Source organism: Artibeus jamaicensis, unplaced genomic scaffold, assembly GCF_021234435.1.
Source record: "Artibeus jamaicensis isolate MK-2021 breed Jamaican fruit bat unplaced genomic scaffold, CSHL_Jam_final contig_3176, whole genome shotgun sequence".
NCBI lineage: Eukaryota > Metazoa > Chordata > Mammalia > Chiroptera > Phyllostomidae > Artibeus > Artibeus jamaicensis.
Genome location: NW_026521740.1, coordinates 3,280,770 through 3,304,475, shown reverse-complemented (window position 1 = coordinate 3,304,475; position 23,706 = coordinate 3,280,770). Strand labels below are relative to the sequence as shown.

The window sequence follows — 23,706 nt, the reverse complement described above, 5'->3', positions numbered from 1 at the left end:
CCCAGAGATGTTGAGTGGCTCTCAGAAATCACACGGTCTGGTGGTAGTGGAAGGAGCCGGCATGGAAATCCCACGCCAAGGGTGCAGAACCTGTGCCCTCACGCTCCGTGTCCTGCTGTGCCTGCCCTGAACGCTGTGGCCTTCCCCATCAGTCCTCCTTCCATTGCCCAGCTCCAGGCCAGTAAAGGGGAGGATTTTATTCCCCCGCATCATCAGCTTGTTTTTCCCATAGAGCTGGTTTCTTGCCGTATAAAGAATGAATCGGGTGCAGTTTGTTTTGAATGCCGTTCTGCATTTACAGGCAGAGGCTGTGTGTTGACCTCGTCTGGGAGGCAAATGCTTCACCTCTTCCACTACCCACTTCAGAGGAATTCTGGGAACTGCTGAGACGGGTGGCTGGCAGTCGTCCAACCCCCACACAGAGACACAGAACGTGCTCTAGAGAGCCTCACTCGGGTGTCAGCTGCCGATAACCCGGAGAGGACAGCAGTGACGTGAGGACTTCCTCCTGCAGCACAAAGAGGCTGTCCAGGGCCGGCCTCCTGCCCCCTCTTGCTGGGGAAATCAGGAGCACCAACCAAGGTAAGCACCCCGTGTACCTGCCACTGCCCAGCATGTGACTGCCGACTGTGCTGGCTTCACCTGTTGCTACAGGGACAAAGGCCCTTTAATTTCTTCATCTGGTACCTTATGGTGGCGTCAAACAGAATGGGATCAGGGCTCCTTGTCAGAGTTTTCTATGGAGGGACAAGGCCCCCCCAAATGAGCCATGGGGAACCTGTCGTTTCTCAGGTAATTGGATCCTCTATCAAAACTTTTAATAAAGTTAAAGTCTTAAGGCAGTGTGGTCCCCTGGCTAATGAGCAGTAGCTTTAAGTGCAACAACAGTAGGTTTGTAATGTATTATCTTATAAAATGTGAAGTGCATTGTACTGCATGATGTTCTCTTTGTAAGCGACCATGTTTTAAACTATTTCATAGGCCTGGTGGCCCAGTGGATTGAGTGCCGGCCTGCAAACCAAAGGGTCACCGGTTTGACTCCCAGTCAGGGCACAGGCCTGGGTTTGTGGGCCAGGCCCCCAGTGGAGGGAGCATGAGGGGCAACCACACACTGATGTTTCTCTCCCTCTCTTTCTCCCTTCCCCCCTCTCTAAAAATAAATAAATAAAATCTTAAAAAATAAAATATTTTATAAATTTCATTCTTTTAGCCATCTTATTTAGAGTAGAATCTCTTCTTCCTCTTCATTTCCAAATAAATCTCTTTCCTATTTATTCTGAATTCTGGATCAGTGGTTCCCTGTGTGGTGTTCTAGGATTCTTGTGTGTCCCCAAGGGCACTAAGGAAGTGCCCTCTTTTTTCAGTATTTCCTACAGAAATTTTAATTTTAGGTTAAGATGGTACCTAGTGACTAAAAATTTCATTACCTTCAAGTGAAATCATAAATGACGTGTGCATATCGGGAGGTCTGATTAACAGAAATACATGAATATGCAAATACTTTTTTGAATGATAAATAACTTGTTTGGGAAGTGGAATCTTTCAAAATGTGGGGTTCACATCGGCAAATGCCTGATGAGAAGACAAGCCCCCCCCCCGCCCGCTGCATTGTCACTTGGCTGTCTACTCTCCCTTTAAGAGATCACAATCTCATTGTCACTGTGAAAAATGTCTTCGCCACTTATTTCACAAAACTGTTTCAAGGGACGTGAAGGTGTGATGGCTAAAATGTCCACTTTTTTGTAAAATGTGCCCTGGGGGCTCAGTGGCCATTGAAGTCCTTAGATCGTTCTAGGATCAAAGACTAAATAATAAAAATCAGCATCCACTTTGTCACTAACTGGGGTTGTTGCAGTTGGTCATCTGTGTTGAGTGGATTCCCTGATCCCTCTCTGCCAGGAGCCCCATCGCCTTGGGGAGATGTGGGGGCCGAGCAGAAGGGGGAGGCACTGTATCCTGCAGCTGCAGGTGGGGGGAGTTGTTACACTGTGTCAAGTGCCTGAATGCCCCGTACACCTGGGATGACAGTGGCAGCTGCTGCTGCCATGTCTTTGCAGAGATCCGACAGAGAGTGAGGGCAACCGCTACTTAGTGTCACTTCCTTTGTTAACAAAAATTCCAAAAGATGTTAAGGGTTTTATCCATATATGATTTGCAATCCAGGGGCTAGCCCTCAGTATGAACTGAAGACATATACAGAGATGGGAGGGGGAGAGAACAGGTTGTTTTTTGTTTGATTTTTTTGAAAGGTGTAAGTTGTAGCAAGGGGATAGGTTGCTAGGGGACGGGAAACAAAACCACGAACTTAAATTATTTGTTTTCCAAATGGCAGGGGCAATCGGGCTTTCAACAGGCAGCTCACTCAGTGGTCAGCAAATGTGGCTATGAGAGGGAAAAATAGATAGTGTGTGATCGAGCATTTGGTATTGGCCCGGTTCTGGTTCAGGCTTGTAGAACTAAGCTTTGGTGACCTCCAAACTGAAATCAGACACAGTGGCCCTTGGTTCTACCAGCAGTTTCCAAGTCCAGGTTGTAGAGAGTCACGCCCTGTAAGCAGCCTCAGAGTTCAAGCGGCAAAAATCCCAATGTTGGGCCACAAAGTACTGTATTTTGCCATGTATAATACGAACCCACTTTTTCGACCCAAACTTTCAGGAAAAAAAGCTTGTTTTAATTTTTTAATTCAATATTTTATTTATATTTAGAAACAAAACCGGTTATCCTATTCCAGGGTACTATTTTGCATACGGATATCATTATTGCTTTTTAGAGTTACACTTTTAATGCATAAGCCTAAATAAAAGAATTAAAAACATTTTCCTAGATAAGGAATTAGTACTACCCGTGTATAATGCATGTCCTTATTTTTCCCACAAATATTTGGGCAAAAAAAGTGCTCATTATACATGGCAAAACATGGTTATTAAAGTTTCTGTAAGTCCTCATGTTCTTCATCCTTTTAATACGCTTCGTAATTAGAGCGCTAGTTCTGACTCACTACAGAACTTCCCTTCACATGCTGTGAGCGCTGCCCTGTGCCAGGCCCTGCCTTAAATGCAGGGGCGACAGGAACGGAGGTCACTACCCCTGCCCTCTGGAAGCTCACAGCCTGGTGAGAAGTGAGATCTGTTTCCTCCCAACCACAAGCCGATCTTTGGAATCCTATTTTAGAGGTTGGAATCAAATGTTAATAGGAACACACAGCAGGGAGTAAATCGTAGGGAGATAAGAAGGTGGTGATAGAAAACTGGGCGGAGGTGACATTTGAACCAGTCCATTGAAAGAGGAGAGACGTTGTGCAGGGCAGAAGAGGTGGGGGTTCTGGCTTCACTCTGTATGCCTAGGAGGAGGAGGCGTGAGCTTTGGCCTTGCCCCTTGATTAAGCCCTCCAAGTTTCGGGCTTCTTCTGCAAGGCTGCCGATTTCTCAAACTTTCATTACACTGGTTTCACCCGTCTTAGGGCACCTTGGTTTCCAGTGCAGTGGTTCTTGGAGGCTGGCGCCTGAACCAGCAACAGCAGCAACTAGAACTTGGTTCGAAATGCACATTATGGGCGCCCACCCTGAATTTGAAACTCTTGGAGTTTCACCTGATACAGTCTCAGGCACCCAGAAGCTGAGAATGATCTGGGTCGTTTCCGGTGCCTTTCTTCGCCGCCCTTCTCAAACGGCTAAGATGGACCCGGAGCGTGAGCTAAGCAGCCGTAGTGCTGGCCTCGGAGTGAAAAGCTTTAGGTGCACAAATGAGCGAGGCGGCCCTCCAGCGCCCAGCGAGCGGTCCCCGCTGCCCGAGCCTGGACCCGGCCTTTCTCCCTGACAGTTTGGTCAGGTGACCGAGGCGGAGCGTTCTCGGCTGGGGACACGGAAGGACGCGAGCAGGGCTCGGAGGGCGTAGGGACATGCGGGTCCTGGAGCTGCCAGGGCTCGCGTTCCCGCTGCTGCCGGTGCTGGTGGTGGTGCTGCTGCTGCCCCCCAGGCAGTGTCCCGCCCGCAGCGCCGCGCGCTTCGACCCCACCTGGGAGTCCCTGGACGCCCGACAGCTGCCCGCTTGGTTCGATCAGGCCAAGTTTGGCATCTTCATCCACTGGGGCGTGTTCTCCGTGCCCAGTTTCGGGAGCGAATGGTTCTGGTGAGTGCGCCTCTATCCGCTTATCCTCGGACCCTCGTTTTGACCCTCGGCCTCCAGCCAGGCCCCAGCCACCGCTTCCAGTTTCGCCTCCTAGTGGTTTATCCGCGTTTAGAATTCCTGGGCATTAAATGCCTTATTGTGCCTCTTCCCTCCACATGACTGCAGTAATTGTCAGACACTTGAGGCTGCTCTGACTTCCCAGCTTCTGGATAGTTGCCCTTACCAACTTGTATGTACCACACACGGTGTAGCTGTCAAACGTCTAGGATGGCAGAAATTCATCAACTTGTGTCCAATGATAAGCCTTGAAGCTTGGGCCTAACTGTCCCGGGAGACTCCCGGTGTCCCATCTGCCACCTGCTCATTTTCAGTCATTCCGTAGGGTTAAAATGAGAATTCATGGGTGTGGGAAATGTCTGCTCTTTTGGGCAGCTATTGGCTCTTTAATGTTAAAATGTTACCACGTGCCTCTAGGGATGTTTAAAGAAGGTTCTAGAATGTTACCTTGATTTTAAAAAGGTTTAATTATTAATAGTCTACTATATGGAAGGTGTTGCACAAGCAATTGCTCTTTAGGTTTTGCCTTGAGGCCTCTGTAAAAATGTGCTTGTAATCTACAACTTTGACATGTTTTACATGCCTTTCCTGATTACTTCGGGTGTTAAATTCTTCAAGATTGAAATGTAATCAAATATATATGCATGTTCATATATATACATATATTCCTAAGTAAAATAAAAATAAAAATGAGTATTTAAATCTATTATATACTGTATATATTATACAGTGCATAACTCTTTATACTATACATATGATATAGTGCACATCAAATTTAACACATACTTTACGTAGTATATAGTATAAACTCTAGACTGTATCAACATTGCGTAGTATACATTGTACCATTTTCTACAAAGACATTGACTTTCTGCAACCAATGACCTTCCTCATTAAGTTAGTCCAGTCGTGCACCCTGCAGAGTACTAGTCATCTACTCTTTGGAAAGCAGCTTGTGAACAAGGGATTCTTTCTCACCATATCATATATTTTCAACCGTATTTACTTCAGGATGACATAAGTCTTTATTTGCAAGTTTTGCGCTATAGGCATTTGGTGGTTCTTTGAAATGTTTCAGATTAGCTAGGTACATAAGTTAACAGAGTTTCTTCTTCTTTTATTAAATATAATCCACTGCATTTTAAGTTATCATTTTGTTCATTCATGGTGATCAGGTAGATATACATTTGGTGCTGGAAGAATAGTTGATGTTTGTTCATGGAGACTGGTGCTCTGCCACAAACAGCTAGTTTTTAGTAACTTTATTCTTTGTAATGGTAAACTTTTTATTTTCTACAAATGATCACAGGGTTGTTTTCTGTGACCAAGAACAATTAAGATGCTTCTCAATCAAAACAAAATAGAGTATATTTCTGATAGGTGGAAGGACATTCACTCTGTAGTGTGGAGGATTTTTTAATTATCGTGGGTTCCTTCATGTCTTCTCTAAACCCCATCGCAGTTTGACTCAGGGGTGGTCAACAGCAGTGATGAGTATATTTGGCTGTTTTTAATGGCAATTCAAAACCAAATGTAAATGGTAGACTTTTCAAGTACCTCTTTTCATGTCTTTTAGCATGAAATTTGAGAAGTGGCTCTATACAATAGAGAGAATACAGGTTCATATTAGACTGTGCAGGAAGAAAATAGAAGTCCCTAATTCCTGTTCAACTTTCTCACTGTCCCACTTTCTGTATTACAGTTCCATTTAAAAGGTAAATATGTGCCGTGGATCAATCAGGATACTTTCGGTTCAAGGCATAGAAAATCCAAATAAAACATACATAATAGGGGCCTGTTATCATACATAGTGAGAATTGGTTGGTTCGTTGGTGAAATCAGAGACATGGGCTCTTTCTGTCACACTCAGCCTGTTGTTGACTCCATCCTTCATGGTCACACGATGGTGGCCAGCTGTAACTTCACACAACCTTGTCCGATGGCAGGAGGCCCAGTGTCTCTTCTTCTCAATTTCTGGAATCTCCCAAGTCAGCTTCCCCTTAAATTCCACTGATCAGTGTGGGTCACGTGTCCATGTCCAAGCTGCAGTGGAAGCTGGGAAATTACGTGTCTGACTTTTGAGCCAGCAAACAACAGTGGCTGCGACATACGATGTCTTCAATGAAGGCTTTTCAGCAGGAAGAACCTCTTGGTCACCTGTGGGGATGGAGTGCCAATGACGGATTTGCTCATCTTGTAGAACTGCTCTGCGAAAGGATAGAAGTGGAGAAAGCAGAAGATGGGTCAGGGGCGGGGCTTGAGACTGTTTCATGAGGACGGTTATTGCTATGTTCATCTAAAATGCATACTGTATTTTGCCGTGTATAATGTGCATGGATGTGCATCCATGTTTTTGGCTCACACTTTTGGGGAAAATCTTTAATTTTAATTTTTTAATTCAATTATTCATTTATTTATATTTAGAAACAAAACCGATGATCATATTGCAGGGTATTATTTTGCATGTGGATATTGTTATTGCTTTCTAGAGTTACACTTTCAACACATAAACATAAATAAAAGAATTAAAGACATTTATATAGATATGGAATTAGTACTACCCATGTATAATGCACATCCTTATTTTACCCTCAAAAATTTGGGCAAAAAAGTGCACATTATACATAGCAAAATTCATTATATTTTGATACTCTTTTCCTCATGAGGCCTTGCTAAGGAAGTTTCAACCCTACTGCTCAGAATAAATGCATATAACAAGTAACCCTTGAAGATTGAGTCAATACATTAAAATAACAGCGTCTTCTTAATTTAACTGTTCTCTGCTAGTAAATGTAATAGATCCATGTTATGTTTTAGGAACTTAGTTTTCCTTCTGAAGCCTTCCTCACTTATGTTACAAAGATACATACTACCTGTTACAATTTAAAAGTGGGGAACTAATAGCAAATGTGTGGCTGGGTTGTATAGAACGGTCTAGTGTGTGAGCTGAGTGGATTTTACAGAGGGATAGATGGAAAATGAGAGGAAATTTGGTTTACATAAGCTTTCTTTCAGGAAAAGTTGAACTGATGGGAAGTGAGAAAGGGAATGTGGGTAGTATCTGAGAGAGGGGGGAGTCGGCGAGAGAGCTGGCGTGATTATTTCAAACGTCTGTATGTTTTACGTGCTTGTCTCTGTTCCTCCACGTAGGTGGTACTGGCAAAAGGAAAAGATACCAAAGTTTGTGGACTTTATGAAAAATAATTACCCTCCTGATTTCAAATATGAAGATTTTGGACCACTATTTACAGCCAAGTTTTTTAATGCGAACCAGTGGGCAGATATTTTTCAGGCGTCTGGTGCCAAATACGTTGTCTTAACTTCCAAACATCACGAAGGTAAGTAAGTGCAACATTTGCAAACACAGATGATGGTTATGGAATGTAAAGTCGTTCTTTTGGAAGAGACTAAAGCAAGGCCATCCACAGGAAATCAGAATTTTCTCTTGGGAGCGACCGTAAGTGGCTGCTGACATTGTGCTTATAATTTAAGGAGACACATGTTCCACCCAATTAAGAGGCATTTGGTGAGCAGAAAGATCATACCCTCACATAACAGAATAAAAATGATCACATTTTATTTTATGCATATTTAACAATATTTCCAAAACTTGATTAAGGCCATTTGAAGTGGGATGTGGGGTGCAGGTCACAGTTTATAACTGGAATTAGTATCTTTCCTTTCATTCCATCTCTATAATGCATTCTGGGAAGGCACCCTGGGGTTATGCTGCTGTAGTGTAGCATCATCAATGACACTTGTGGCTGTGCTTTCGGCCAACTCCTACATGGCCAAATGGGAGACAATCTGCTAATGAAGAAACTGACACAGATTATCTGAAAGGAAAAAGACTGTGGAAATGTAATGGTGACCAGAAATATCAGAGAGATGGTAGAAGAACAGCTAAAAGAAAACAGAGTGGTTGTATTAGTTTCCCAGACAAACAGACCAGCAGGAAGTATAATAGATGTAAAAAGATTTATTGTATGAAATTAACTCACACAATTATGGATGCTGAGTGGTCCAGACCCAAGAGAGCTGATACTATAGTTCCAGTCCAAAGGCCTGAGAACCAGGAGGGTTAATGATGTAGGTTCTAATCCAAGTCTGGGTCCAAAGGTGAAGAAGACCAATGTCTCAGCTCAAAGACAGGCAGACAGAGAGAATTTTTCTAACTCAGCTGTTTATTCTACTTAGGCTTCCACAGATTGGATGAGGCCCACCACATTTGGGAGGGCAATCTGCTTTACGCAGTCTACTAATTTAAATGTTAATCTCACATAGCAATACCCTTAGATATACCAAGAATAAGGTTTAGCTAAATATCTAAATATCTAAATATCTAAATATTTAGCTAAATATGGGTACCGTGTGGCCCAGTGAACTTGGCCGTCACTGTGGTCCTAGATTAGTAGGATTGTTTGTACCCATCACCATTCAAGAGTTTGTAAGATCAAGAAAGCATCGATAAATTGTTACTTCCCCAACTTCCTGTTAATTCATTCGACAGTTTTCTCTGCAAGCCCACCTTTGTCTCGGGGTAAGAATTTTTGCCCCATTGCTTTCTTCAAGGGTGTGGAGGGGAATAGGAGGGAACAACCAAAACCACAAATATGGAATTATTTTAGAATATTTTTTCCTCTGGCCACATCCTAGTGGCTTAATAAATTTTTTGTATAAAGGTTTCTCCTGCTTAGATGAATATTTATGAAGCGTATTTGCTTGTGAACATACTTATTTCCTGCTCTAGGAACTTCTCCAAGCCGTATGGCACAAAGTATTATGCAGTGAGCTTACTGAAAAACAAACAAACAAACAAACAAAACAGCGCAATAATACTGTGAGGACAGAAGCTGAAGCTCACACTGAAAAACTTCCTAGGACCTGGGAAAGAGCCTGCCGAGCTTGGTCAGGCGGAGACCACTGTGGGAGCTTATGGTGGTGACACCCACTGAGGACCCCCCTGCCTGACGTAGGGCCCATCAAGTGGAGACGTTTTGATTAAGACTTTAAATATCCACACTGCTCTGGAGTGTGCCACAGACATCTTTCGAACAAGTGTGAGCTCTTTTAAAAGTGTCTTAACAATGAGTCTAAAGAGTGTGTCCCCCTTAGATTTGCCCTAATTTATAAGTTAATTTTTCAACAGAAGTGCCTTATGCACTGTGTTCTCAGAGATTCTTGTAGATTTTGGCGGGATAATAACAATGTACCTATGTTCCTAAGCACTAATTAAAAATGTTGAGACATTTATATCATTTTTAAGTATATCAGTTTACGTAACGCTTCTAATATTTTTAGATAGAACAACCAGCGATCTTAATGCCAATTCCTTTAAAGCTATGAATTGTTTCACAGTGGTTGTGTAATGGTAGACATTACTTTTCTTACTCATTTAGTTGGTAGGTAATTCACGGTAATTTAAGGAGCCACATATAAACTTACGACTTTAGAGAGGGCTGGGATTACAAATGGTGGGTGTAGTATTGCAAAGTATAGAGCTACTACCAAGGACTAGGGTCTTACCCGCGGCCCCCTTACCCACTGTCTGCACCGGTTCAATGAATAATGAAGCTAAAGGAGATTTGCTGCTCCACATAGATCACCAGTCTTCTAAGAATCACACTATAATCAAACAAATAATCCTAGAGCCAGGGAATAGGCTTTAATGTTAGCCGTGACCTCCTGGTGCTGATTTCACATTAGCCCCTGGGCGCGCGTTTGCTTGGCCGGGGACTTCACAGAGAACGCAGCAGATGGGATGCTGTCTCCAGGGAGCTTACATTCCAGGGGGGGGGTGGAATACAGAAGACAGACCAGACTATACAGACCTTGTGGGTCCCCTGAGATTACTCTGAAAAACCTCGGTTGACCTTGTTTAAATTCTTATTTTTTTCATGTGTAAAAGCAGAATATATACTATGAAAAAAATTACTGTAAGAGTTGCTTATAGGGACAGTTAATTCTATATCCCACGTTTGATCAAGTTTGTTTTGGCCTTCGTAGAGACTGACCTAGGGTAATTCAGTGGACGTGCTCACACAGGGTTTTAACATAATTGTGCAGGCTTCGCCATGTGGGGCTCCGCACGCGCGTGGAACTGGAACGCCGTAGACGAGGGGCCGAAGAGGGACGTGGTCAAGGAACTGGAGGTGGCCATTAGGCGCAGGACCGGCCTGCGCTTCGGACTGTACTACTCCCTCTTTGAGTGGTTCCACCCGCTCTTCCTCGATGATGAATCCAGCTCCTTCCAGAAGCGGCAATTCCCCGTTTCGAAGACGCTGCCTGAGCTCCGGGAGCTGGTGAACGAGTACCGGCCGGAGGTCCTGTGGGCGGACGGCGACGGAGGGGCGCCCGACCGCTACTGGAACAGCACCGGGTTCTTAGCCTGGCTGTACAACGAGAGGCACGTATGCTCTCTGATTGCTGTAATGACCTTAACCGTGCTCCGCACAGGTGCAGCCTTTCATTCCCCTGCTTCTTGAAATATTCCCTTTCAGGCTCCTGTATGGTATGGGGAAGGGAATCATTATAAATAAGGCTTATGAGACATTACTATTAACTAAAAATAGTCAAGAGTTACAAAGCGGGTGTCAAAGGCAACTCAAAAGCCTGCTTTTGAAATCAGACTGAAAATCACAGAATGCAGAGTTTGAAGACACGAATGAATGTTGCGGGTCCCGACTTTCATCTCCTTTTCTGGGACGACTGTTTTGATTCATGACTGGTTCTCATGTGCTTCTCGATGTCTCTGATTGCTGCTGCTTTTTATCCTCTTACCCTCTGATAAGCTTTGCTGCTCGCTGTCCCCGTTGTCTGCCTCCTTTTCTCGCTATCATTTCTCAAGTCTTCTGTTCTTTCCCTGTTGCTTCCCAGCATGGCCCAGCCTGCCCCCTGTAGAGCAGAGAGTCCTGACTGAGCGCTCTATCAGACTTAAACTGTGTGGAACAAGTTTACGTTTGTAACTACAACAGAAGATACTGGGTATTGTGTTATGAAGCCAGGAAGTGTTCTGCTGGGTTCCCTGAGCCCCAGAGGGCGCACATACAAATACTCTGGGCAGCTCTCTTGACAGTAAAAACAACACATTGTTCATGGACTCCTTCCAGCAGAAAGACTGGGAGCCATGCACTTCAATTTGTGAACCAGCACCGTCCCCTCCAAGTAGAGAGGTGCTACGGGTACCACCTGTTATGATAAATACCTTTGTAGGGATATTTCCTACTCCATTGAATTTCTCCATGGTGACAGTTGACTTCCCTGAGATTTTTCAATACTGGGCACAATTGTAAGAGGAAGAGAGAGGCTAGAATGTCTGTATGGGATTATTTGGTCATGGGCGAGAAGAATGTCTTCATTGTAAATTCAATGTTGGGTATCATTTATACTATTAGGGGAAGCTTCCAATAATAGTTTAGTACTCTTCTAAGTGCTGGGGACTGGGCACAGTGTCCTATGTGTTATTTCTTGTGTAATAATAGCTGAGACAATTGTTTTCTCGGGAACTGGGTAACTTGCTCTAAAAGAGAGACAGAGACAGGACTGCAGTCAGCCCAGGTCTACCTGACTTCAAAGCCATGGGCGCTGGTTGTGTTACACCTTGGTGAATTTTCAGGGGTGCCTTCAATCAGGCCTCTGTTCAGTGATGTTTCCTTTTGTGTTAAAAAAAAAGTTTACTTTTTGTGTATAAAAAGTACACTTCTCTTTTCAGCCCAGTGCGGGACACCGTGGTCACCAATGACCGCTGGGGAGCTGGGAGCATCTGTAAGCACGGCGGCTACTACACCTGCAGTGATCGTTACAACCCCGGACATCTTTTGCCACATAAGTGGGAAAACTGCATGACAATAGACAAGTTTTCCTGGGGCTATCGGAGGAACGCTGGGATCTGTGACTATCTTACAATTGAAGAATTGGTGAAGGTTCAGTGAATGCCTTACAACAGTTATGGGACTATTCTTAATTATTAGGGTGGGTTTGTGGGAATCATTTTTTACTACTTGTGTAGCTCAAGAGCCTGTAAACACAGGTGTAGGCTCTTCAGCTACACAAGACCCACCCTATTCTGTCTTCCACATTGGTTCTCCGGGATAGTTCCAAGTTTAATGCATGTGCCGCTGAAGCGAGCACTGGTTCTCCCACATAGTGACCCTACACGCACGTGTGAGTCCGTAAACACGATATATTGATACGTTCATGATGAAATTGTTTTCTTTCTCTAAAAACTCTATTCATTCTTAATTTATTGTTTTAGCAACTTGTAGAAACAGTTTCGTGTGGAGGAAATCTTTTGATGAATATCGGACCCACACAAGATGGCATCATTTCTCCGATTTTCGAGGAGCGGTTGAGGCAAATGGGGACGTGGCTGAAAGTCAACGGAGAAGCCATTTATGAAACCAGCACTTGGAGATCTCAGAATGACACTGTCAGCCCAGATGTGTGGTGAGCTATTCTTTTACCAAGTGCTATTTGATTGAAGAAGGCACTCAAGTTTTCTCAGAGATATAAAGAGAACAGTAGGATGAAAAAGGAAATGGGGTGAATGCCTGTCAATATAAAACACTTTCTGAACTTTATTTACTGTAAAGAGAAGGGAGGGGAAGACATGAGCATGTTCTTCAACACTTACTGTTTAGCAAACCGAGCTTAAATCATCTGTGAATACCCCTGACTGGTGGATCAATTTTAGTGGAAAGCAGTCAACTCATAAAAGTTGTGAGTCATTTGGAAAAGTGAAAAACCCTGAGTGGCTAACTCCAAAGGGAGACTCTTGTTTAGTCAGTTAAGGAATTTCTCTTATAGATGTTGTATCAATCAGGCTAGCAAGCAAGAGGTGCCACAGGGCAGTGAAATATTACAGATTAGCTCTAGTTACAGCATTTAGTTGATTAAAAAAGTGTAACCTGTTCATAGTAGTCAAGTAAATCTAAACCTGAAGTTTCTTTAGAAGAGATTATCTTAACTGGCTAATTTTTCTCTTTACTGTATGTTTTTTAAAGATTTTATTTATTTATCTTTAGAGGGGAAGGGAAGGACAGAGAGAAAGAAACATCAATATGTGGTTGCCTCTCATGCGTCCCCTGCTGGGAATTTGTCTGCAACCCAGGCATGTGCCCTGACTGGGAATCGAACCGTGATCCTTTGGTTTGCAGGCCCACGTTCAATCCACTGAGCTACACCAGCCAGGGCAACTGTATTTTTCGCTAAAAGCCTTGGCTTAGGCTCCTGTCTGAGTTTTGGAAGGCTCTGTGGGCCAGTGAATACCTGAACCAGACTCTGTGTGTATTTGTGGCTTCTGATGTGGGGTCTTATTCATAGGTAAGAGCAGTGTGAGTGAGGCTCTGAAAATGCACCTCGTGTCACCACCAACGTGAGTGTAGCCTGACCAAGTGTAGACCCAAAGATTAGACTAAATGTTATTCTTTGATTTCACTTGACATGACAAAGAAATTTCAGCTCACTGAAGAAAAGAAACTAAGGCAATGTAGTCTGAAGCAACAGATGGCAGAAGTTCAGAGCTTCGGAGCTGTGAGAAGCCATAGTGAAAACTCAGTACTGAGCCTTCATTTCACAGAGGCTCGTTGGACTCTGGTTTGGGAATTTTTTTTTCCGTGCATATGTTTGACTAGTACAGTATCTGATCTGGGACTTCACAATCATTAACTGTTATTCCATTAAATTTTCTTTAAATGAGTAAAGCTAAAAGCCAAGCTATTCAACAAGGCCTGTAAAGCCCTGTGTCTGGCTCTTGCCAAGGGCTCCACCTCTGGCGGCCCTGCTCCCCACTCCTCCTCCCGGAGAGTGCTCTTCCACTCCCAGTCTCATCCGTGGGCCCCTCCTCTCAGCAGCCATCTACGTGTCCATGTAGGGAACGCCCAGACCGACAGAGAATTCTAATGAGTTTCTTGAGCCAAAACTGTTGACAACTGCCGGGAAGCAAGATCTCAAATGCTCCTGAGAAGGATCGTCTTGCAGCTTCCTTTATGCATTTGGAATTAAGGAGGGAATGGAAGGCAGAGTATGTGAAGGTGGCAGAAAGCAAGGCAGGGATTGGATTACAGGATAGTTAACAAGATTACGTGCTTCCTTGAGGGTGCTTATGTGTTAACTAGGTGTTTAATGCACAAAAATAATAGACAGGGCTTGCTTACAGCAAAGGGAAAGCTTTACTAAACAAGGTCCATGCCTTGGGTGTTGGCCACCACCACCACCACCTGCTCACACCGGGAACACATCATCCTGTGCAGTTACTTTCTGCAGAACCCCCTTTTTGTCTGCAATAGACTCCCAGGTCTATCGGTAAAGTCCTTGGAGGTTTCAGCCCTGGTTTACTGTCACTGTCCCCGGAACTACTCTAAACCGGTGGGATCTGACACCATCTCTGGGTGCACAGTGTCAGAATTGAGTGGAACTGTGGGACCCCCCGATGCTGTCTGATATTGCTTTGTGGTATGGGCAGCCGTCTCCCCTCAACTGGACTTGGGATCAGTATCCTTTTGGGTGCTTTTTCCACTACCATGGGGCTATTTTTCCTTCTCTTTATTAATGAAGATGTTGTAAATATTTACCAAATGGAAGTATCTCTGTAAATAATTCCAAGCTTGACCCATAATTAATGAGAAATACTGCTGTGCCTTTCCCCCTTTTAACCAGGTACACACACAAACCTAAGGAAAAGTTGGTCTATGCCGTGTTTCTCCGATGGCCCACCTCTGGAGAGCTGTTTCTTGGTGAACCCAGAGCTACTCTGGCGTCCACAGAGGTGAGAGGGAATGTTATCTTTACTGTTCCTTTAAATCGGTGACGGGAATATCCTGATGAAAACATCACTTTTAACTTCAAGGAGAGCCTTTATGGGTTCCTTTCATTACCCGTAAGAGTAATTTTAAAATGAGCTTCATCAGTGGCAATGTTTGGCCAGAACCTTTGAACATTTTCTTTCATTTCCAAGAAAACTAAATTTACAAAAATAGTTACATCATCTGCATGCACATCAATGTAAACATTCTTCTTCACAGCCATTCTGTGTTGTTCAAGTTTACCGTATGTATCCAAAATGATTCTTGTCATAAAACGAGTTCAGGTCCTTCCCCTGACATCTTGCCCCAGAACACATTTGAATAAAAGTAAGATGTCCTTGCCCTACTATTTTAAGTTCATGACATACTTTGGAGAAAGTTAATGGTTAATCTAAAAGTTATGACCACTAGGTGTGGTATTGGAGCTCATTTTGATAAATTGGATTCCTTATTTTTAAGAAATTGACCATTTCCTTGGAGGCAAGTCATCCATATGCTTCTCCTTGCATCATCTTTTCCTATTTCATTTCTAACGCTTATGATTGATCAGGAAGTAAAGAAGATGGAGTTCAAATCTGAGGTTTAATTATAGCTTAGTGGCCTGGGCATGACACTTAAGTTTTTATTTGATCGATGTTCTCTTTGGCCCTCATTAATGCTCTTACTTAAAAGTTAATGGATTTTGTTTTTATATTGCTCTACATGATAAACAAAATTTAATTGGTCAAAATAACCACCTATGGGTCAACTGGGTCGAATTTCCACCTATGTGGAAAACACTTTATTTAACTTCACTTAGTATAAGACGAAGGATGCAAAACAATTACAGTAATAATTGGTCACAGTTAAACATTGTTTATTAGTGGAGGTTATGCAAATATCTGGGGAGGAAGTCTGGCTGGATAAAGGAGAGGAACCAAACATTCTGTGTAGGAACTTACATAGAATGGGCAGACTGGCTCCAGAGTCATTGTCTCAGCTCCTCTCCTCCACATTTTCTCTATTCCGGCACTTCGTTCAACCTTTGCTATTCTTCTTCCCCAAATCCTTCACACTTTCATTTGAGAATAATACAAGAGCAAGATGCATGTTTTCTTTGATCCAGCATTAAACAGCTTGTGAACTCCTAAATAACAGTAAAAAACTGAATTCTTTCTCTACCATGCTTTTAAGAAATATCAACCATCTTTTCTCAGTATAGTGGGTGAGTCAGAGATACAATTGGAGACATTTGTGTGTGTGTTTTAATTTCAGGTTAGACTTCTGGGACATGGACAGCCCCTGAAGTGGAGCCCTTTGGAGAAAAACGGCATCATGGTGGAGCTGCCCCATCTGACCGCTCGCCAGATGCCCTGTCAATGGGGCTGGGCTCTGGCCCTCACCGATGTGACCTAATGTGCCGCGCAGTGGTCCACGCTTGCAGTCACAGCTCAGACTGGGCAATGTCAGGGTTGTAGATGACGGCACACAGGGAAAGCGTACATGAAGTGGGGCGAGAAAAGTCAAGTGGTTATTGAGGCAGTACGGCCCTTTCCCCTCACACTCCCTATTTTTTTTTTTCTAAATTAGCTGTGTAATGGTTTTAACTCTCCGGCACACTTTGTGTTCCGAACAGGCTCGCCAAGATGTGCCCCTTTGGCTCATGTATTATTGCGAGCTGAAGGCCATCAAGATCCTGAGGGCTCATGAGGAACTTTTGCCTCTCCCCTAAAGAATTTAAATTTGGGACCCTGCCCATAATGGGTTATCACCAGAAATTACTTTTTTTTTAAAAAGTGTAATTCTCAGCATTTTAATGTTTCCAGAAAACGGACAGATCTACAAAGTAAACATGAAGAATATTTTAAAATCTTTGACAGGATACTTAATTTTGTTAGAATTCATATAGAAATTAATATTAAAAACACAGGGGGAAGTGCACAAACTTCTGTGGAACGGCATTGTCCCAGACTTCTTTGCTGAGTTAATACCCCACTGTGTGCACTTCATTCTGCGATCATAGACCTTACCGCGTTCTCCCTCTTCACTTGGGAGTGTCTGACACAGAAATGTCATCGCTGTACATATCTTGGAAAGAAACAACTTTTTATGACCCATCTGTAGGGCAGGGCCAACTGTGAATCACGGAACGTCTCATTTTCTTTTCATCCTGCAAAGCCCTCCCCGCCTCGAAGCCCCAGGCACCTTGCTGACCTCAGCCCCAGCTCAGAATGTTGTGTATGCCTCCTTCTAACTTTGTCTGAATCTCTCGTGTGTGTGTAGTTCCCATACATACACAGTAATTAAATTCGGTTTTCTTCTCTCTGTCTTGTGTCAATTTGACTTGGACCAGCTGGGAGGAAGAACCTGGAAGGATAGAGGAAATTTCCTCTCTCCCCCCTCCCACATTGCTATTAAAGTTCTTCATATTGAATTGAGTTCCATCTGGGATTCCGAGCTGGAGATTTTTGTGTTAGATTAGATGGGAATTAGTGGTGTTAAGGACTGAAGTATGTCCGCTGTCAGTGATGAAGCCTTAATCCCCAGTGTGAGCATATTTGGGGATATGGCATTTAAGGAGGTAATGAAGGCTGCATGAAATCCTAGGGGCGGGGCCCTAACACGGCGTGACTGGTGTCCTTCTAAGAGGAAGAGACGCCAGGTGTGCAGGAGCGGAGCATCAAGGCCGTGTGAGGGCACCGTGAGAAGGTGGGCCACCTGCGAACCTGCGAACCTTCCGACGCCCAGAACTTGCAGCCTCCGGAACCGTGAGAAAACGACCGCTGCTGGTGACGCCGCCCGGTCAGAGGCGTTTGCCATGGCAGCCCTGGCAGGCCACTGCAAGTGGGGGGTGTCTGATAAATTGGGCCGAATGTGTGTTTCCAGGGAATAGAGTGACTGTGTTAGCTTAAAATGTTGTCTTTTTTCCCTCCTGGTCATAAAACTAATGAATGCTCACTGTAGATATTTTACAACATACAGAAATGCTCAAAGGTAAAATTACTATTCAGATGACCACTACTGACATTTTAATGCGCATTCTTCCAGGTTGTTTTCAGGGGTGAGGAAGAGGTATGGGATTGGAGGTGTGGGCATATTCTTGTAGGAGGGCTAATTTGAGGTCCAATTTAAGTTTAAAATTGGAGCCCTGGTCAGGTAGTTCAATTGGTTATAGCTTTGTTCCAATATGCCAAGGTTGTGGGCTTGATCCTTGGTCAGGGCACGTACAAGGATCAACCAATGAATGCACGAATAAGTAGGACAAATCAATGTTTCCTTCTCTCTCTCCCTCGCTTTCTCTGTCTAAAAAAATTAATAAATAAAAAATTAAATTAAAAAGTTCGCTCTCTATTATTTGCTTTCAACAAAATGAAGTTGAAAATCTAGTTAAAAATTATAAAACCTCCTCAGATGTTCCTTAAGAATAAAGCAAGATAATGAAGCAAAACCAATACTGGTTTGATGGAAATTTAAAGAAACACTAATTGTCAATTGATTAACCTCAGCGGGAGATTGCAGCCCGGCCAGGTCTTCATCTAAGGTTCCGTTTTGCCACTTACTCAAATGCAGACGTACCACAGTTTCCAAAAAATGCTTTAAGTAGAGAGTGAAATAAAACACTACTTATATTTATTTCTTAGAATCATGCTAAAGTGGAAAAAGAAAAAGGTCACTCATTTTTAAAACTCAAATTTTTGAAACCATGCTGAATTATACCAATAAATACTTTTCCTATTCTAAACCTCGGTATTTTATTCAAGATCCAGCGTGGACCTCCAATGTGATTAATGTGACCTTAAACACTAGAGTAACAACAAACAAAAAAGGAAAAAAACCAAACCAACCCAATAAATAGTGGTGCGTGAATCTTCAAAGTAGGGTCGTCTGGTTTTTTTGAAGAAAGTATTTTTGAGACCACTTACATTCCTATACTGTCCATCTTCACCTTTACACATTGAGAATAAAGGAGAAAAATGCAAATATTTAAGCAAATTATAGGTAGGTATAGGGTACAGGTAATGAGTAGCTATGAGGAAATGAAATGAAAACACAGCTCAGCTCTCAGAGACACTGATAAAATGCTCTGCTAATAACCAGTCGGTATGAGGGGGACCCCCCAAAACTGGAATTGTCTTCTGGAGGGGGGGACCCTTGTAGTACAGGCTTCCCCCGCTAGGCAAGTGTTCTAGGAACCCATCTATATCAGTGTACTAGCTGGCATTTAGGGGGAAACACAGTAAAAATCTACAAGACTTCTGTATTGCTGTTTCACAACAATGTCATGTAATACACGCGATTTGTACAGGAAAGACAATTAGAGAACACTGCTAAGAATTTAGAGAGGCCTAGTTCCTACATTAAATAATTGGCAAATAAACAGTATTTATATTTTAAGATAAAATATCTAAGAATACATGTGTTACTCACAGTGCCCTGCTTTAAATGACTTTTTGGACTAACCAAACAATTAAGGGTCTCAAACAAGAGGGCTCTTACCAACTGGCGGAAGATAACTTTGTAATGTCTAAGGCCAATGAGCTCAAACACATGTGGTTCTTACCTTGTCCTCTCTTCAGTTGCTGTAACTAGAGATGCAGATGATTCAACTTTGTATCCTTAGAATGCCGCACCTGTTCAGCCTCAAGTTTTCTTTGGATGAAATCCTGGGTTAACACTGCTGGAAGAGATGCCCTACTTTACGCATAGTCACTAATTCTACAAAATGCAATTTTATAGCCCCCATTAGAAATAACATTATATTGTCACATTTTAAAAAGAAATGTTTTCCCTCTCCTCCCCCTCTACATTTTTTAAAAAAACATTCTGTACACAGATTCCCTGGTAGTGGCTTTGGGCCTAGCCTGGCCTTAGAAGAGACTTCACAATACATTTTCTGCTTTCTACTATTGAGCTACATGTTATGTTGGAAAAACAAAATGAAGTTACTGGAAATATTCTTGTATTACTGAAAATATATCTAATATACTGATATGATTCATTTATTTCTGCATTACTTACCCTTATACAGACAGTACTATACATTGATTTAAAAAATATTTTACTTAATTAATTTTTTACATAGGGGAAGGGAGGGAGAGAGGGAGAGAAACATTAATGTGTGGTTGCCTCTCATGCACCCCTTACTGGGGACTTGGCCCCGAAACCCAGGCATGTACCATGACTGGGAATCGAACCTGCAGCCCTTTGGTTCACAGGCGGAACTCAATGCACTGAGCCACACCAGCCAGGACTAGTGCTATAGATTTTAAAAACATGATTATTTCTTTTCAGAAGAAAATATTATGTTTTTCTTAACAAACTAAGATAGAGCATCAATTATAGTACATGAAACTTGAAAAACTAGCATCTTCCCAAAGTAACAGCAAAAATGCTATGGGTATTATACCAACTTTGCATCCCCAGAGTAAATCCCATTTGATTATGGTGTATGGTCTTTTCAGTGTATTCCTGCATCCAGTTTGCTAATATTTTATTGAGTTATTTTAGCATCTCTGTTCACCAGGGATACTGGCCAGTCATTTTCTTTCTCTGTAGTGTCTTTATCTGGTTTTAGAATTGGGATAATGCTGGCCTCCTAAGAGGAGCTTGGGTGCTTTTTCTCCCTTTGAATTGATTAAAGTACTAGTAGTTTGAGAAAGATAGGTGTTAGTTCTCTTTGGAATGTTTGGTAAAACTTGCCTGCAAAGTCATTCAGCCCAGGATTTTTGTTTGTTGGGAGTCTTTTGATTACTGCTTCACTTCATAATCTGTCTACTCAGATTTTCTGATTCTTCCTGATCGAGTTTTGGAAGATTGTATGTTACTGGAAATTTATCCATTTTGTCCAGATTATCCAACTTGTCAGCCCACAGTTGTTTGTATTTTCTTACAGTCCTGCTTTTTGGTGTCAGTTGTTACTTCTCTCTCCTTTACTTATTTGGGTCCTCTCTCTTTTCCCTTCATGAGTCTGGGTAAAGATTTGTCAGTCTTGTTTACCTTTTCAAAGAAACAGCTCTTCTTTTTTATTGATCTTTTGAATTGTTTTTTAGACTTCATTTCATTGACTTCTGCTCTGAATTTTATCCTTTCCTTTTTTCTACTAATTTTGGGTTTTGTTGTTCTTTCTCTAGTTCATTTAGGTGTAAATTTAGATTATTTTTTGAGATTTCTCTTGTTTCTTGAGGTAGGCTACTAATGCTATGAATTTCCCACTTATGACCACTTTCACTGTGTAGCATAGATTTTGTCCCATCAATAAATGTGATAAACCACATAAACAAAGTGAAGGATAAAAACCATATAATCATATCAATAGATGCAGAAAAAGCATTTGATAAAATCTAGCACCCACTTAAGATAAAAACTCTCAGCACTGTAGGAATAGAGGGAACATGTAACAAAGACCATATATGACAAACCCACAGCCAACATCACACTCAATGGGCAGAAACTGTGAGTGTTTCCCTTAAGATCGGGAACAAGACAGGGATGTTCTGTTTCACCACTCTTATTCAACATAGTACTGGAGGTCATAGCCACAGAAATCAGACAAGAAGAAGAAATAAAAGACATCCAAATTGGAAAGGAAGAAGTAAAACTATCATTATTTGCAGATGACATGATACTGTACATAGACAGCCCCAAAGATTCCACTAGGAAACAACTAGAACTGATAAATGAATTCAGTGAAGTAGCAGGATACAAAATTAATACCTAGAAGTCAGATGCATTTTATATACCAATAATGAACTATCAGGAAGGGAAACTAAGGAAACAATCACATTCACAATTGCTTCAAAAATACCTACATATCAATTTAACCAAGGATGCAAAAGACCTGTACTTTTAATTATGACACTGAAGAAAGTGAAGAAGATACACATAAGTGGAAGCAAATGCCATATTCAATGGCTATGAAGAATTTACATTAAATTGTCCACACTACCCAAAGCAACTATAGATTCAATGCAACTCATATTAAGATACCAATGGAATTTTTCACAGAACTAGAATATGTGAAAAATTTATATGGACCCACAAAAGACCCTGAATAGCCAAAGCCATACATTAACAAACAAGTGTCAGTGAGCATGTGGAGAAAAAGGGACCCTCGTGCTCTGTTGGTGGGAACTGAGATTGGTGCAGCCACTGTGAAAAGCAGTATGGAGTTACCTCAAAATATTAAAAATGGAACTGTCTTATGACCCAGAAATCCCACTTCTGGAAATACATCCAAAGAAACCCAAAACGCTGATTCAAAAGAATATATGCACTCCTAATTTCACTGCAGCATTATTTACAATAGCCAAGATTTGGAAGCAGCCCAAATTCCCACCATTAGAAGAGTGGATGAAAAAGCTGTGGTACTCAATGGAATACTATTCAGCTGTAAGAAAAAAAAAAAGGAAATTTTTTTTGTGACAGCATAGATGGACTTGGAGAGTATTATGCTAAGTGAAATAAGCCAGCCAGACAAAGATAAATACCATATGATTTCACTCATATGTGGAATCTGATGAACGAAATGAACAAAATAGAAACAGACTCATAGATACAGAGAACAGACTGACAACTGTCAGAGGGGAGGGGTGTTCGTGGGGTGGGTGAAAAAGGTGAAGGGATTAAGCAAAGGAAAAAAACCTCATAGGCATAGACAACAGTATGGGGATTACTGGGGGCAAAAAGGTTGCGGGGGTAGAAGAGGGTAAAGGGAGATAAATGATGATAAGAGACTAGACTTCTAGACTTTGGGTGGTGAACACACAATGCAATTTGCAGATGATGTATTACAGAATTGTACACCTGAAAGCTATTTAAATTTCATTAACAAATGTCACCCCAATAAATTCAATAAAAATTCAACTAAAAATATGGGCAAAGGACTTGAATAGACAGTATTCTAAAAATGATATACATATGGCTGACAAGAATATAAAAGGATGCATATATTCTTTTGAATTAGTATTTTGGGTTTCTTCCTAGAAGTGGAATTGCTATCGCTGATTTTTTGAGATAACTACATACATTTCCACAGTGGCTGCCCCAGTCTGCATTCCCACCAGCAGTGCATGGGGGGACCCTATCTCCACAACATTGCCCGCACGTTTGTTGATGAGAGCCATTCTGCACCCCTACGTTCATTGCAGCATTATTTACAACAACCAAGATTTGGAAGCAGCCCAAGGGTCCATCAGCAGATGCATGGATAAAACAGCTATGGTACATTTACACAATGGAATACTACTCAACTGTGAAGAAGAAAATTGTACCCTTTGTGGCAGCATGGATGGACCGAGTGAATGTTATACTAAGTGAAATAAGCCAGGAAAAGACAATTGCCGTATGATTTCACTCATGTGGAATCTAATGAACAAACTGAATTAAGAACAGGCTGATAGTTTGGGGTGGGGATGGTTGGGGGAGAGTGGAGGGGTCAAGTGAAAAAGAAAAAAGAGAAAGAATTCACGGATACAGACAACAGGGTGGTGATTATGTGGGGAGGGGCTGGGTAGAGATGGAAGAAGGTATGGGGATAAATAGTAATAAAAAAATGCAATAAAAATAATACAAAAAGATGCTCAGTATCACTAATCATCACAGAAATGCAAATCAAATGCACAATGAGATATCACTTCACACCTGTTAGAATGGCCATTGTCAAAAACAAAACAAAATAACCAGTACTAGTAAGGATGTAAAGAAATTACAGCTCATGTGCACAGTTGGTTAAATTGTAAAA

The 23,706-nt window shown here is 42.1% G+C and overlaps 1 protein-coding gene across 2 annotated transcripts; it reads left to right on the top strand.

Annotated features, from left to right (window-relative positions):
* The first annotated feature begins 462 nt into the window (after nt 1–462).
* FUCA2 (alpha-L-fucosidase 2) lies at nt 463–17,291 on the top strand. 2 transcript variants are annotated; one of them, XM_053663454.1, is made up of 7 exons: nt 463–582; nt 7,336–7,523; nt 10,252–10,591; nt 11,897–12,107; nt 12,440–12,630; nt 14,842–14,950; nt 16,242–17,291. In XM_053663454.1, exons 2-7 carry the CDS (start codon nt 7,379–7,381, stop codon nt 16,380–16,382), a joined length of 1,137 nt encoding a protein of 378 aa, XP_053519429.1. In that variant the 5' UTR covers nt 463–582; nt 7,336–7,378; the 3' UTR covers nt 16,383–17,291. The 2 variants fall into 2 exon arrangements, with proteins under 2 accessions (XP_053519429.1, XP_037000838.2); XM_037144943.2 differs by lacking the exon at nt 463–582 and adding an exon at nt 3,876–4,128.
* Nucleotides 17,292–23,706: the final 6,415 nt, after the last annotated feature.